A 14,567-nucleotide genomic window follows, 5' to 3' on the forward strand; every position below is an offset into this window, starting at 1 on the left:
ATGAACCCTTTTCTATCGGAGATAGCGGAAGAGTACCGCCCTCAGAGGAATGTAAATGATTTAAAATACGTGAATGAGGGAGAGACTAATTGCTGTGTCACGTGTATGGAACTAACGTTAGCCAAGGGTGAGCGGGCCTACTCCCCGATTAAACAACACGTGGTGGCGGAGGAGCTCTACCCGACGCCCCCAATTTCCACCAACCCCTTTATAACACCCACCAATGAACAACATCACGCGGCTGGTGAGTGCATGGCGGGTTTTCGTCCTCAAAAGTGCAACTACGAACCCAGGATGTCCACCCCTGTAAAGTCACCATTTGCTGATCCATCCACCCCCACCGCCGCCTGTTGGCTTGCAAATCTCCACATCTCTCCATCTAATGACTGTCATGCTGGAAACAATTCCCCGGTTTCCATCAGACCCCCATCACCTGGTTTGCCACCTTTCACCACCCAGGAAAATAAATTGGGCCCATACAACATTTACTGGTCACCCAAATATCTAACTGGGCCATCAGATGATGGGGAAGAACTGCATCAGAACGCCCATGTGAAATTCCAGTCACCCCCCCAAAGCTTTCACTCACCTCCTGTTGGACATGATGCTGCTCTGCAGGGCGAAGGGGTGGGGCAGTTTCTGCAGAACGAGAGAATTCCAATACTGCAGCCAGATCGCTTTGATGGATCACGATCGTGGAGAGATTTTCTGTATCATTTTGAAAGTTGTGCAGAAGCGAACCATTGGACTGAGAAAACCAAAGTTGTTCAGCTTAGATTCTGCCTGCTCGGTGCTGCTGGAGCTATTATTCACAAGAACCCAAGGTCAGCTTCGTGGAGTTTCCAACGAATTGTGGAGGAAATTGAGGCTGCCTATGGTCCAAGTTCTGAACATGCTGCAGCCATCGGCATTGAGCTACGACAGCGAGTCAGAAGACCAGGTGAAGCTTTGCACACTCTCAGGGATGACATTTATGAAAAGGTGGCAATAGTCTATGGTGATTGCACTGAGAGTGAACAGGAGCGCATAAGCGTCGAGATATTCACTAATGCCTTAACAGATACAGACATTATTCAAAAGTTGCTAGAAGATCAACCCAAAACGCTGGCTGAGGCATATCAGAAGGCTCACCGTTTTGAAACCACGAGAAGTGCGGCTCGAGCTGTCACCCAACTGATGAGATCAGGCGTGGGTGCAAGGGGTGGAACCATTCATGGGGCCAGAGCAGCCCCCCTGCGTGAATATACCAGCAACCAGGAAGACGGAAAGGCACAAAAGGTCGTTCCCACTCCTTCGGGGCAAGCAGGGCGGTCTGTGAGAAGGCAGGCAGCCGAAAGTAGACGTAAGAAAACCAGGGAGGATGAACTGATCTGTCACAACTGCTCGGGGGTAGGGCATTTCCAGAAACACTGCCCCTCCCCTCGCTGGCCCATGCCAGGCCCCCGCAAAGCTAATCTGCTTCCCTCCACAAATGGCAACAACACTGTGGTCATCTACGCCAAAAGCCCAGAAGAGGAAATGTGTGTTCAGATAATGATACATGGTGTACGGATGTGTGCTCTGCTGGACTCTGGTGCCAGAAGAAATGTGTTACCCCTTCATCTCTTTCATTTAATTCCTAACGGCATCCAGCCCCCAATCTCACCATCTACGGTGCACACACTCCAGGGCATCGGACCAGAGGGCCTAGCGGTTCTGGGTGAGGTTGACCTTCCTGTCAATGTCGGCTGCAGAGTCATTTCAGTTAACTTTATCATCGCTGACACAACTGAGAGTACTGAAGTTATTTTGGGGCATCCTTTTTTACTACAGACACAAGCATGCTTAGACTATGGCAGTAAAGAGATCACTCTGTTTGGTGAAAAGGTGCCCCCGTTCAAGCCCGACCCACAACCTGCAACTCACCTAGTGAGAGTAGCACGCACCACTGTGTTGGAGGCAGGGTGTGAATACATCGTGCCAGGTACCTCTCAGGCCGGCTTTGCTACTTCTGAAGACTTGATGCTGAGTCCTGCAAAAGCGTTTGTCTCAAAACATCATGTGATGGTGGCACGCTCAGTTGTTCAGCCTTCGCAGTCTTTGTGCATCCCCATCAGAGTCTTCAACCCGAGCACATCTCCTGTCACCTTGAAGAAAGGAGTCGTTGCTGGTGTTCTTCAGCCAGCCCAAGTGGTGGGGAAGGTGGAGCTCTCACGACCCAAAGATCAACCTTCCCATGACCCTGGTAACTCGTTCTCTTTCTCCGTGCCTCAACATCTCACAGACCTGTATGAAGAAAGTTGTGCTAATCTGCCGGAAGAAAGTCGCTACAGACTAGCAGGGCTGCTACGCTCTTACAGTGACGTTTTCTCTGCAGGCTCCACTGACCTCGGCCGGACTAATGTCGTACAGCATGACATCTTGACAACGCCCGGGTCAGCAGTAAAACAACAACCCCGCCGCATGAGCAGAGAGAAGCAGGAGGCTGCCGACCAGCAGGTGCAACAGAGCCTCGAAGCAGGGTTAGCTCGGCACAGTAACAGCAGCTGGGCAGCACCTATAGTCATGGTGAAGAAAAAGGATCAGAGCCCACGACTCTGTGTGGATTACAGGCCATTAAATGACAGAACCATCAAGGATGCCTATCCCCTGCCACGCATACAAGACACCCTTGACACCTTATCCACCGCCAAGTACTTCAGCACACTGGACCTGACTTCAGGCTACTGGCAGGTGGAAATGACACCTAGAGCTCGTAAGGCTGCAGCATTTTGCACCAGGAAGGGACTGTTCGAATGGAATGTGATGCCGTTTGGACTATGCAATGCCCCTGCCACCTTCCAACGGCTCATGGACCGTGTACTAGCTGGGTTGCAGTGGGAGGCTTGTCTGGTGTATCTTGACGACATCATAGTCCTTGGATGCAACAGCAATCAGATGATGGAACGGTTGGAGCAGGTGTTTACCAGACTTAGACAGGCCAATCTTAAACTGAAGCCGTCTAAGTGCCGTCTCTTTCAGGAGCAAGTGGCTTACCTGGGGCACGTCGTGTCAGCTCAAGGGATCTCCACCGATCCACAAAAGATCCAAAAGGTCCAAGACTGGCCCATCCCCAAGAACATTTCTGAAGTGCGACAGTTTGTGGGGTTGGCGTCCTATTATAGACGTTTCGTTGCCGACTTTGCTACCATTGCAAGGCCGCTTCATGAGCTGACTAAAAAGTATGCACGAAAGTATGGACGACTGAATGCCAAGAGGCTTTTGAAGAACTGAAGGAGCGACTTACTTCTGCACCGATTTTGGGCTACCCTCTTGACAGCGGGGAACTGCTTCTTGACACTGACGCCAGCGACTGGGGAGTTGGTGCAGTGTTGTCCCAAGTGCAGGGAGGTGAAGAGAGAGTGCTGGCTTATGGAAGCCGGCGGTTAACAACAACAGAGCAAAACTACTGCACAACCAGGAGAGAACTTCTGGCGGTGGTCGAGTTTACCTCCCATTTCAGACAGTACCTTCTTGGTCGATCGTTTGTTCTGCGAACAGACCACAGTAGCCTACGGTGGCTGACCCGTTTAAAAGAACCGGAGGGACAGCTGGCCAGGTGGTTGGAGAAGCTGGCAGAGTACGACTTTCAAGTACTTCACCGGCCAGGGAAGGTTCATCAGAATGCAGATGCACTCTCCAGAAGGCCATGTCGCGAGCTGTGTGCTTGCAAACTCCCTGACCCCAGCACCGAGAGCAACACATCCCAAGACAAGCAGGTACAGTGTGAATTTGACGATATTGTTGCTGAGACCACAATTAGTGTTGTTCGCCCAGTGGGGGTGGCGATGATTGATCAGCATGATGGGAACGATGCTGCAGTAGACCCACAGCGCACCCTAGTGGGGGTAGATAACACCACCTCAGCCCCTGTGCCTGTATTCAGCGGTTGGACACACGAGGAGCTTCAAGCAGCCCAGAAAGCAGACTCAGACATGGCACCAGTATTTGCTTTTAGACAGCAAGGAGATGACCGTCCCCCTTGGGCGGAAATAGCCAGTTTAAGCCCAGCTACAAAGGCATATTGGGCACAATGGAAGAGATTGTTTTTTAAGAATGGAGTGTTGATGAGAAAGTTTTACTGTAAGGATGGAAAGATGTTATTTGCACAGACATTACTCCCCAAGACATATCGCCACACTGTGATGGCGCACCTGCATGAAGGACCCATCGGTGGTCATTTTGGAGCTGAGCGAACTTTGGGCCGCCTCAAAACCAGGTACTACTGGTACAACATGCGTGATGATGTCACATTGTTCTGCCAAACATGTGCTTCTTGTGCTTGTAGAGCTCGACCTAAAAAGACACCTCAGGCTCCAATGGGTTCCGTGCGAGTTGGTGCCCCAATGGAACGGATCGCTGTTGACGTGATGGGGCCTCTAAATGAGACCGATCGGCATAACAGATACATCCTGGTTGTGCAAGACTACTTAAGCAAGTGGGTGGAAGCATACCCGGTGCCGAATGAACAAGCCACAACTGTAGCAGAAAAGATTGTTTCTGAGTGGGTCTGCAGATATGGAGCACCTTACGAATTACACAGCGACCAGGGCGCCAATTTTGAGTCTGCGGTATTCCAGGGGATGTGTGAGCTGTTGGGCATTAACAAAACCAGGACCACACCCTTTAGGCCCCAATCTGACGGTCAAGTGGAACGATTTAATGCCACACTACAGAAAACCCTTGCTGCCACAGCCGAAAGATGTCACTGGGACTGGGACATAATGATTCCCTATGCCCTCATGCCTTACAGAGCCACAAAGCACAGCTCTACGGGCCTGACACCAAACATGATGCTCTTTGGCCGCGAGATTACAGAACCCATGGACCTGGTCGTTGGACTTCCTCCCGAGAATCTGACAGTGGACACTGCCCCAGAGTACGTACAGCGGCTCAGACAACGACTGGAGCTGTCCCACCAGCTAGCACGAAGCGTCTTGGGAAGGGCTGTGGAGCGCGCCAAACGGCAGTATGACAAGAACATCTGTCAAGTGCAGTACAAGATCGGTGACGCAGTTTGGTACCTTCTAAAAGGAACTAAACGTGTCAAGAACAAGGTGCGCAAGTTCCTGCCATCTTACGAAGGTCCCTACTTTGTTGTTGATCATCTGGACGATCTGGTGTACCGCATTAAAAAGGGACCAAGGTCGAAGGCAAAAATAGTGCACCACGACAAGCTCAAGCTATATCACTCCAGAGTTCCACTTGACGGCAGCTGGGTCTCACGGACACAGGAGAACTGCACACAGAGGAAACAAAAGCACCAATCTTTGGGCGAGGACTACGGGCCGCTGACCCTGTGGAATGAATCGTCTGACACAGAAGAGTGCGTGGAGGGAACTTTAACAGATTCAGAAGACGCTCAGACCCCCTGTGAAACTATGCTGGCCTCAGCTGGAAGACCACAGCGGGCGCGGAGAGCGCCAAACATGTTTGGAGAATGGATTCTTTCCTGAAGAAAGAGCTATTACGAGCTATATAGAAAAAAAAAGCTAAAAAAAAAAAAAAAGTCATGTCAGGCTGTTTATGGTGTTTTTTGTTATGTTATCTGACCTCTTATGATGGGTTTAAGTTTAGAGAAACCTGTTTATTCTTTCTGTGAGTGCTGGAGTGCAGTTAGAGTAACTGTCATCCAGAGTGGGGGTAGTGTTAGCAGCTTAGCTTGTCCCCACCCGTTACTATGTTTCTTTGGTGTGACTGCGGTTGTCAGGGAGATGACGCAGCGACGGAAGGGGGCGTCGCCTTGGGGCGCAGGCGCACGAGAGGGGATAGACGCGCGGGAGAGCAAAAGGGGAGGGGCTGTTTGGCTGCATGTTTTCAGTTTGAATGAGAAGGCGTTCGGAGACGTTGTGCTGTAAGAGTTGATCTGACCAAAGAAATAAACGGCTGAAAGGCCTGTTCTAAAGCAACGGTGTCCCGCTAAATCTGTTACCATTAAAGTCCCGACCGGACTGGAGATCATAACAGCGGTTTCCGACTACGGTCCGAAGCCTCACGCTGAAGGTAACACTCTGCATTTCCAAGAAATCACGTGACCGTAGCTGCAGCAGTCTACAAGCTGCTGGGTCCTAAAGATAACTTCATTGTGTTTGAGCTCTGAGGAGCTGAACTAAACTGGAACGAAAATATTTGTTTAAATCCTCTTTTCCTCTAAAGATTCTCTGTGAACATAAATCCTAAACTCCTGAGGGACAGAAGGGCGTTTCTGTTCTGACAGGATTCAGTTTGTCTGCTTCACAAAGACGGAAACAAAGATTATCAGTCAGAAATCAGAGAAGAAAACTTCACCGCTGTAGTTAGTGCACGTTTCAGAGTGTAGTTAGTGCACGTTTCAGGGTGTAGTTAGTGCACGTTACAGGGTGTAGTTAGTGCACGTTTCAGGGTGTAGTTAGTGCACGTTTCAGGGTGTAGTTAGTGCACGTTTCAGGGTGTAGTTAGTGCACGTTACAGGGTGTAGTTAGTGCACGTTTCAGGGTGTAGTTAGTGCACGTTACAGGGTGTAGTTAGTGCACGTTTCAGGGTGTAGTTAGTGCACGTTACAGGGTGTAGTTAGTGCACGTTACAGGGTGTAGTTAGTGCACGTTTCAGGCTTCCACATTGGTCTCATGTTTGTGACCACAGTGACCACTGTACCACAGACTGCTGGCTGCGGTTCTTCCCTCAGGCCTCAATCTGACAGCCTCTTAGTGATGCGGCTGTCAGATTGCTGCCAGCATTTACCCATCATGCACCACAAAAGGATGCAGGTATGATGCTGGTATTGCATGTCTGTGACATGTCAGGAGGAAGAACACAGTTCCAGTAAACAGTTCAAGCTTCTTTCAGCCATTTGACCATCGTCATGTTAAGTTTTTCAGGTTTTAAATCAAGTAGAGTAGTTTGGTTTCAAGTCATTGAAAATTGTTACCATATTTCTGCCCAACATGATGCACCGTTTGCACTATTGTCACATATTAGGTTCATTAAGTGAAACAAGAGTCAGATAGAAGTCAGTCAGACTTCATCACCTGTGTTGATCGAAAATTTTGGACCTTGTTTGTAACACGCCCCACGTCAGAGTTACGTTCACAAACGTACAGGTCTATGACTGGAGTGTACATAATATACAGTATCTATACAGAGGTGATAAAACATATGGGGGGGGGGCACCAACCAACTTACCTAGTGTGTCTAACAGAAAGCAAGCTCCCTGAGGTCTACAGGGTGCCCCGTCTTACCTGTCCACAAACCCCCTACTATCTCCAACCCAGACACAGCTGTTCACATTCATCTGTCTGGTCCAGAATGAGCTCCCCTTCAAATATGCAGGCCTGCTGGCTCTGGGCCTGACAGCTCATCAGGTCTCCACCAGGTGTCTTATCCCACAGGAAGCACATGCAGAGGAAGGAAACCAAACAAAGACCATGAAAAAGTCCTGCATGTAACACCGGTTAAGCTCTTTCCTTTAGAGCCATTATGATGCTTTTTTAACACCCTGTTCTGCAGCAGCAACTCTCGTGTCCTGTTCACAACAGTAAACAGATTAACTAACCCTCCAACCCAGCTACCAATAGAACTGGTTTGCACACCTAAATGTAATGAGTTTGCTGTATTTTTTAATGACAAGGTTCAGGGCATTAAAAAAGCCATCAACTCCACAACACATATAACTATCAAACGGCCACCTACTCACTCTAAGCTGACTCACTTTGTACCTGTCACTGACCAAACTGTCCAAGAGACCATCACCCGTCTGAGCTCGTCTACATGCTGCCTTGATGTGTTACCCACTAGATTTCTAAAGTCTGTCCTGAACAGTGTGTTGCCATCAATTACTCAAATAGTTAACATGTCTCTTCAATCTGGAATATTTCCCGAGGCCTTAAAAACTGCAGTCATTAAACCTCTCCTGAAGAAAAGCAGTCTTGATCCCACTGTACTGAATAATTACAGACCTATCTCTAATCTGCCATTTTTAGGAAAAGTCCTTGAAAAAGTTGTCTACCAACAGCTCACTGACTTTCTCTTATTAAACAATTCTGTGATGTTTTCCAGTCAGGTTTTAGACCCCATCATAGCACAGAAACTGCTCTTATCAAGGTAACCAATGACATCCGCCTGAACACTGATGATGGCAAAGTCTCTGTCTTAATCCTGCTAGACCTGAGTGCTGCCTTTGATACTGTTGATCATGGGATCCTTTTGCACAGACTCCAAGACTGGGTTGGCATCTCTGGATCTGCCCTAAGTTGGCTCAAGTCTTATCTAGAAGACAGGAAATATTTTGTTGAAATTGGGAGTTGTGTCTCAGACTACATGGCCTTGACTTGTGGTGTGCCCCAGGGATCGATCCTGGGACCCCTTCTGTTCAACCTCTACATGCTGCCACTAGGGCAGTTAATACGCAGTAATAACATATCTTATCACAACTATGCAGATGATACTCAGCTCTATGTGTCACTGACAACAGGTGAATATGGGCCGGTGGATTCACTCAGCCACTGCCTCCAGCAGATCAGCGCGTGGATGCAGAACAACTTTCTCCAGCTAAACTCAGACAAGACCCAAGTTATTATTTTTGGCCCACAGAAACAAAGAGAAAGAGTCAGCAGCTACCTTCATTCTCTGTCTCTTAAACCCTCAAATCAAGTCTGAAACCTAGGGGTAATCATGGACTCTGACCTAAACTTTAACAGCCATATCAAGTCAGTAACATCAGCGGCATTTTACCATCTGAAAAACATTGCCAAAATCAAAAACATAGTGTCAAAGCCAGACCTGGAGATACTTATTCCTGCATTTGTCTCCAGTAGGTTAGACTACTGTAACGGCCTGCTCACCGGCCTGTCCAAACGAGCTGTAAAACAGCTTCAGTACATCCAGAATGCTGCTGCTGGAGTCCTGACCAGAACCAGGAAGTATGATCACATTAGTCCTGTGCTCAGGTCTCTGCACTGGCTCCCTGTACCTCAAAGAATAGACTTCAAAGCAGCTCTGCTTGTGTCCAAGTCTCTCCATGGCCGAGTACATCTCTGACATGTTAGTGCCATATGAACCATCTCGTACTCTGAGGACCTCAGGGACCGGCCTCCTGTTGATTCCCAGAGTCAGAACTAAACAAGGGGAATCAGCGTTTCAATATTCTGCAGCTAAAATCTGGAACAGCCTCCCTGAAGGCGTAAGACAGGCTTCTTCTGTGTTCATGTTCAAATCTAGACTTAAAACATTTCTGTTTAGCCGTGTATATGACTGAAAGGTACTATCTGCACTTTTCTTTCCTTTCCTTCCTTTATTTTAGATCAATTTTTTTCTTTTCTTTTAAAGTAAATTTTACGTTGATTATTTCTATGATGTATTGTGATTTAAATGCATTGAATTACTTTGTGTACGAATTGTGCTATACAAATAAACTTGCCTTGCCTTCTGTGTCCTGATTGGCTGGAGACCCTGTCAATCAATCTCCTCAGTCCGTGATGTGTCTCTGGTACAGAAACGTGGAGCTCTTCTTCAGATCTACAGAAATCTGTGATCGATGATCAGATCTTTGTTTTCATTCTAATTTCTATGAAGGTTTGAGAATTTAAACCAGAGAGAAAAGGTGAAAATGTTCATGTCTGTGTGAGAAAAGTGGATTTAGGCCAGGGGTGTCCCAAGCCGCACACAGAGGTGACATATTGACACATGATTACTGTGTATTTCTAACTCACCTATAATGTGAAGAACATTGCTCTCAGTGGAGCAGTGATGCTGATCTGTGCCACACGTCAAAATGAAACATTCACTCAGACAATGAAACATCATTCCAACCAGGCAGTTCAGAACGGATTTATTGAGCAGCTGAAGCAGCAGATCTTTACATACATAGCTGTTAGTGTGGTTGACTGGCAGAGTGCAAGATTTTGTAGTTTATAAAGAGTTGAAGTCCTGTTTTCTCAGAAAAGTAGAAGTTCTTTTTTTACATAAAGGGAAATACTTTTTCCTTGGTTCAGAATGCTTTTTCTTCGCCTTTTAGGTTCACTCTATTTCTGTCTATCTCTAGATGGAAAATAAAGACGTCATTAAAATGTCTACAATAGTTCATAAAGAATGACATTATTAGCATGAGCTGAGGAATCTAAAGGCTGTGATGATCCTGGTGTTGGGCAACAGGCAGCTCTCCTCCGCGTGCCCCGTTTCACCTGGCAGACAGAGCCCACCCCACCCCTCCCCTTTCGTTCTCACTCGCGCAGCCGCGTGTGACGCAGACAGGAGCAGCTGCAGGGACGGGGATTCAAAGGTTTCAGGCTGTTACAAACTCTGATAGAACAGACAATAGGAACCCAATAGTGGACCAGATATTTTTCCAAGCACTGAGCCGCTGTCACCGCCGCCCCCACGTTAAAATTGCGCACCGGACAATTGCCCGTATTACCTGTGCCTAAAACCGCCCCCCCCCTGGCATCGCTTCAGGCGCGCCCCACTATTTGAGAAGCACTGCCTTCAAAAATTCATTTTCCCACCGTGATTGAAATCTTCTACACTCACTTGCTATCTTGCGTTTCTTCGGTGCTGCCATTTCTGGTGACTTGTAAATAGTCGTCTTTGCATTTTTTTCTTTCAGTGGAGAAGCACCTTTCTGTGACCGACTCCATCTAGTGTTGAAACTGAGAAGTGCAACAGAGTTGAGCATTTGCGGCCATATTCAATTATATTTTCAAAATTTTCTGCAGGCCAATAAAAACAGACCCGCAGCCCGCAGTTTGGACACCCCTGCTTTAGGCAGTGAGAAGTTTTACTGCCATAAAAGTCTGGAATCATTCTCCATGGATTTCACTGATCACGGTTATTTTTAGAACGTAACTCCTGCAATAAACGAGGTGAAAAGGTAACACAGAAATATGATTAGCTGCTGCAGGAGACACAGAAATGTGCTTCATTCATTATTACTGGATGAGAGACAGACGTGGACACAGATGATCAGTTTTAGTGCAAACTGTGAGACGTGAGGAGCTGCAGCCTCAGAGTCTGTATTAGGATTATGACGGCAGAGGATCCACTATTTATTGTTCTTATTTGTAACCCTTGTTCTATCCTAGACACTTTAACGACGGGAGTTGGGTCATCTAGACCCACTAGACAGAGCTCTGAACCTTTTTTCTTCAATGATTTGTGATCTTCACTGGTGTCCATGGATTACATGAAATCTTTCCACCTTTATCCACCTTTGTTATGGTAGGGAGAACACCTCAATGGAAGGGGGGGTCATCTGGACCCCATAGGATAGCACAAGGGTTATACTGCAGGGAAAGCTGCAGAATTCAGAGGTTGTGTGGATGTTTTCTCTCTTTCATCCACTAACGTTCTACAAGAGCGACCTCTGCACCCCCACTGCCCCCCAAACAGGGCAGAGGTCGTCCAAAGCAGCCGGCTTCTCCGTCTTCCTGCTGCTGTGAGGCCGACTAGAGTCCAGACGCTGGTCTGGAGCGTCCTCCTCAGTGTTCAGGACGTCCCAGCATGCTCTCTGCAGACCTCCGTCCAGGTTCTACCATCTCTGACCATCTCTGTCACGGTCGGAGCAGCTGCCCCCCCACAGAGGAGGCGGGGCCTTCAGGCCTCCATGAAGCCCTCCCTCTGGAGGAAGCGCACGCCGTCTCCAAACCCCTCCTCCCACAGGAAGCGCATGGTGCTGGGGGGCGGCGGGAACAGGGCCCGGGTCAGACGCCTCACGTTCTCCAGGGACAGCTGCAGAAGAAGGACGTTCCCACGGTCAGAGTGAAGCCGGTTGGTGCTCAGAGGAACCACTTCCTGTTTGATTCTGGAAACTTCCTGGAAGTTCCCAGAGGGTTTTACCCTCAACCCACCATGATGCTCATGTTGGCCAGTCTGAGCTGCACGTCCAGGAGCCCCCCGTGGACGGGACACACGTCCTGCAGGCCGGCAAAGGGGGACACGGTGATGGTACGACCCACGGGCAGGATGGGAAGGCTGTCGGTGAAGCCCCCGTCCATCCACCTCTGAGGACGGAAGACCACAGGTCAGAGGTCGCAGAGACCCTGGAGTCCGAAGAAGGATCCGTCCAATCCTGTTTGAGGACAGGTCCTAGCTCAGCCTCGTGGGCGGGGCTTCATACCCCCTTCTAGGACGTCAGCGTTCTGACCATCTACTGTTGTAGCTGGAGCTGTTGTAGCATGCTAAGCTAACGTCCACAGATTGTAGGGATTTCTGATGAACGGGTCGCCTCCTCTCTCACCTGTCCTCTGAACTCCACAGGTTTGAGTCCGGCGTAGAGCGGGACGAAGCTGCTGGCCAGCAGAACCTGGACGACATGAGACCACAGCATCATCTGTAGGTGTCAACGGGAAGGACGTGGAGGGCTAGCGGTTACCTTGATGAGCTCCTCCCTGGAGCTGAACGTGGACACGGTTCGATTCCTGCCCGTCTGGGAGTGCGTGATGGACACGTACAGACGGTCTGTGGCCAGACGGTGAGCTTCAGCGGGTAGGACCTCCTCCAAGCCTTCCCTGAACCCAGAAGGCAGCGTTAAACATGGGATCATGTGACCTGACGGTGACAGGAAACTGTGAACGTCCCTGGCAGTCACTTCCTCAGGCAGCCACTAGGGGGCTTCATGAGCAACCAGGGCAGCCTGGCTGACTTCTAGAAACAAACATGGAGCTTTTCTCTGGTTAGATTTCATTTGCTGGAGGAAGAGATTTGGCTGGTCTGAGGGGCGGTTACCGCAGCTCCAGCAGGAAGTCGTATCCCGGCGTGACGGCTCCAAACCGCTGCTGCCTCACACTTTCAGCAAAGCGGAAGGTGAAGTCTCTGCAGAGCTGGAAGGAGAACCGAGGACGCCGTCACCACAGGACCTGCACCATCACCCACCATGGCCAAAAAAAAAAGATTTGATCTGCATGACGTAAATTATAAGAAGACTGAAAAGGAGTTAAATATTGTTTGAGATAGTCTGGATAGCTGAGGTTAATACATTTGAAAATGAACAATAGCCAGTGAAGTTGACGTCGAGAGGATAGGGGAAGCCAGGACAGTTGCTGAAACATAAGACAGTGGTGAGTTCTAAATGGACAACGAAGAATAAACCGACACAAGCTGTTATAAATAACGTTCAGTGGTCGGAGGTTAGTGAGAGTAGTGTTTTGATAAATGATGTCACCATAATCTAAAGTTGGGATAATCAGTTGTGAAATGATTTTCTTCCTGACTGAGAGACTAAAACAATTGATTGATAGATAAAGTAATTTTTAACGATACGAAATTTTGTGGACAATGGACTGTATATGGGCACTAAAAGAGAGTGAGGAGTCAAGCCACAAACCAAGGTATTTGAACTTTTCTGCTACTGAATTAAGTGACATGTCCAAGTAAGTTAAATGTATTTCACTTGCAGCTACAGGACGTAGTCTTTTTTGAAACAACATAAAATAGGATTTAGATTTGTTGAGTAGAAGCTTATTGGATTGTAACCACAATTGAACAGAATTAAAATCATGTTGAATTGAATGCTGAATGTCAACAATGTTAGATTTAGAAGAATAAATGACAGTATCATCGGCATAAAGTTGAATATTGCTGTAGATGCATTTAGTTGGAAGGTCATTAATGAAAATAGAAAATAAGAGGGGACCGAGTGAGGAACCTTGTGGAACGCCTTTGTCTACGCTTAGAAAGTTGGAATAGCTGCCATTAAAAAGCACACACTGCTGACGATGATGAAGGTATGAGTTGAACCAAAGGAGCGAGGATCTATCAAGGCCAATTGAATGAAGTTTGTCCAGTAACAGATAGTGATCTACCATGTCAAAAGCTTTGGTAAGATCAATAAATAAGGCACCAGTTAACATGTTATTATCAAACCCAGAGAAAATATCATTGGTAAATTTTAACAAGGCTGAAGTTGTGGAGAAATGCTTTCGAAAACCGGATTGGAAAGGAGATAGTATATTATTAGGTGCTAGGTATTCCGAAAGTTGATTAAAGATAATTTTTTCATATATTTTGACAATACTGTTGATGATTGAGATTGGTCTATAATTGCTCATGTCATTAGAATTCCCTCTTTTGTGAAGAGGTACAACTTTTGCACGTTTCCAAGCCAAGGGGACTTCAGATGTGCTAAAAGAGAGATTTAAAAGAGCAGCCAAGGGAAAACAAACATCCAGCCAAACATCTGGATGTTCAAGCATGAAGAGTCACAAAGACATCAATGCTTTGTTAACTGAAGCTTCATCCATCTGTCTGCATCCAGAAGAAAAATAAAGAGACAGATGTGTAGAATCTAGAACACTAGAGTGTTCCACTCACCATTCAGAAGCCTTTGTCTTTCTGTAAACACAAAGAAGCTCATCAATGTATTGAAACTTGTGACTCATCTTTACCATCAGACAAAGAAAACATGTGGATGTTCGACCACCCTAACCCTCTTCTCACCGTCCCACTGGAGTCTGCTATCGTTTCCACCACTTTCCCCATAAGCCAAGAGTTGTGAGGGGAAGAACTGTCCACAAGGAGGACGACATCTCCAGCCATGACATGTCTTCTTGGTCTCAGACATTTCTGGCGTTCCTGCTGTA

At 47.7% G+C, this 14,567-nt stretch overlaps 1 protein-coding gene and 1 pseudogene across 10 annotated transcripts in view; one reads left to right on the forward strand and one right to left on the reverse strand.

Annotated features, from left to right (window-relative positions):
* On the forward strand, nucleotides 1–5,805 carry LOC144990032 (uncharacterized; annotated as a pseudogene). The gene is made up of 2 exons (XR_013653964.1): nucleotides 1–2,224; nucleotides 2,357–5,805. The product of XR_013653964.1 is annotated as an uncharacterized LOC144990032 (transcript).
* A 5,081-nt stretch (nucleotides 5,806–10,886) lies between these two features.
* The window catches only part of LOC144989732 (patatin-like phospholipase domain-containing protein 4), a 30,629-nt gene continuing 26,948 nt past the window's right edge, over nucleotides 10,887–14,567 (reverse strand). For 2 of the 9 annotated variants that reach the window (XR_013653917.1, XR_013653912.1), the window contains 4 exons: nucleotides 14,425–14,562; nucleotides 14,299–14,319; nucleotides 12,715–12,845; nucleotides 12,362–12,497 (listed from right to left, as the gene is read on the reverse strand). Coding sequence is in view for 2 of the 9 variants with exons in the window: in XM_078942317.1 (XP_078798443.1) it covers nucleotides 11,584–11,718; nucleotides 11,838–11,990; nucleotides 12,227–12,292; nucleotides 12,362–12,497; nucleotides 12,715–12,809; nucleotides 14,299–14,301 (588 nt within the window). In the remaining 7 variants the exon portion in view is untranslated. Of the gene's footprint in view, nucleotides 11,719–11,837; nucleotides 11,991–12,226; nucleotides 12,293–12,361; nucleotides 12,634–12,714; nucleotides 14,563–14,567 lie in introns of those variants that run through there. The other 7 variants (XM_078942317.1, XM_078942318.1, XR_013653914.1 and 4 more) reach the window with 7 other exon arrangements.

This window comes from Oryzias latipes, chromosome 2 (genome assembly GCF_053564925.1).
Source record: "Oryzias latipes strain Hd-rR chromosome 2, Olatipes_Hd-rR_3.1".
Classification (NCBI taxonomy): Eukaryota; Metazoa; Chordata; class Actinopteri; order Beloniformes; family Adrianichthyidae; genus Oryzias; species Oryzias latipes.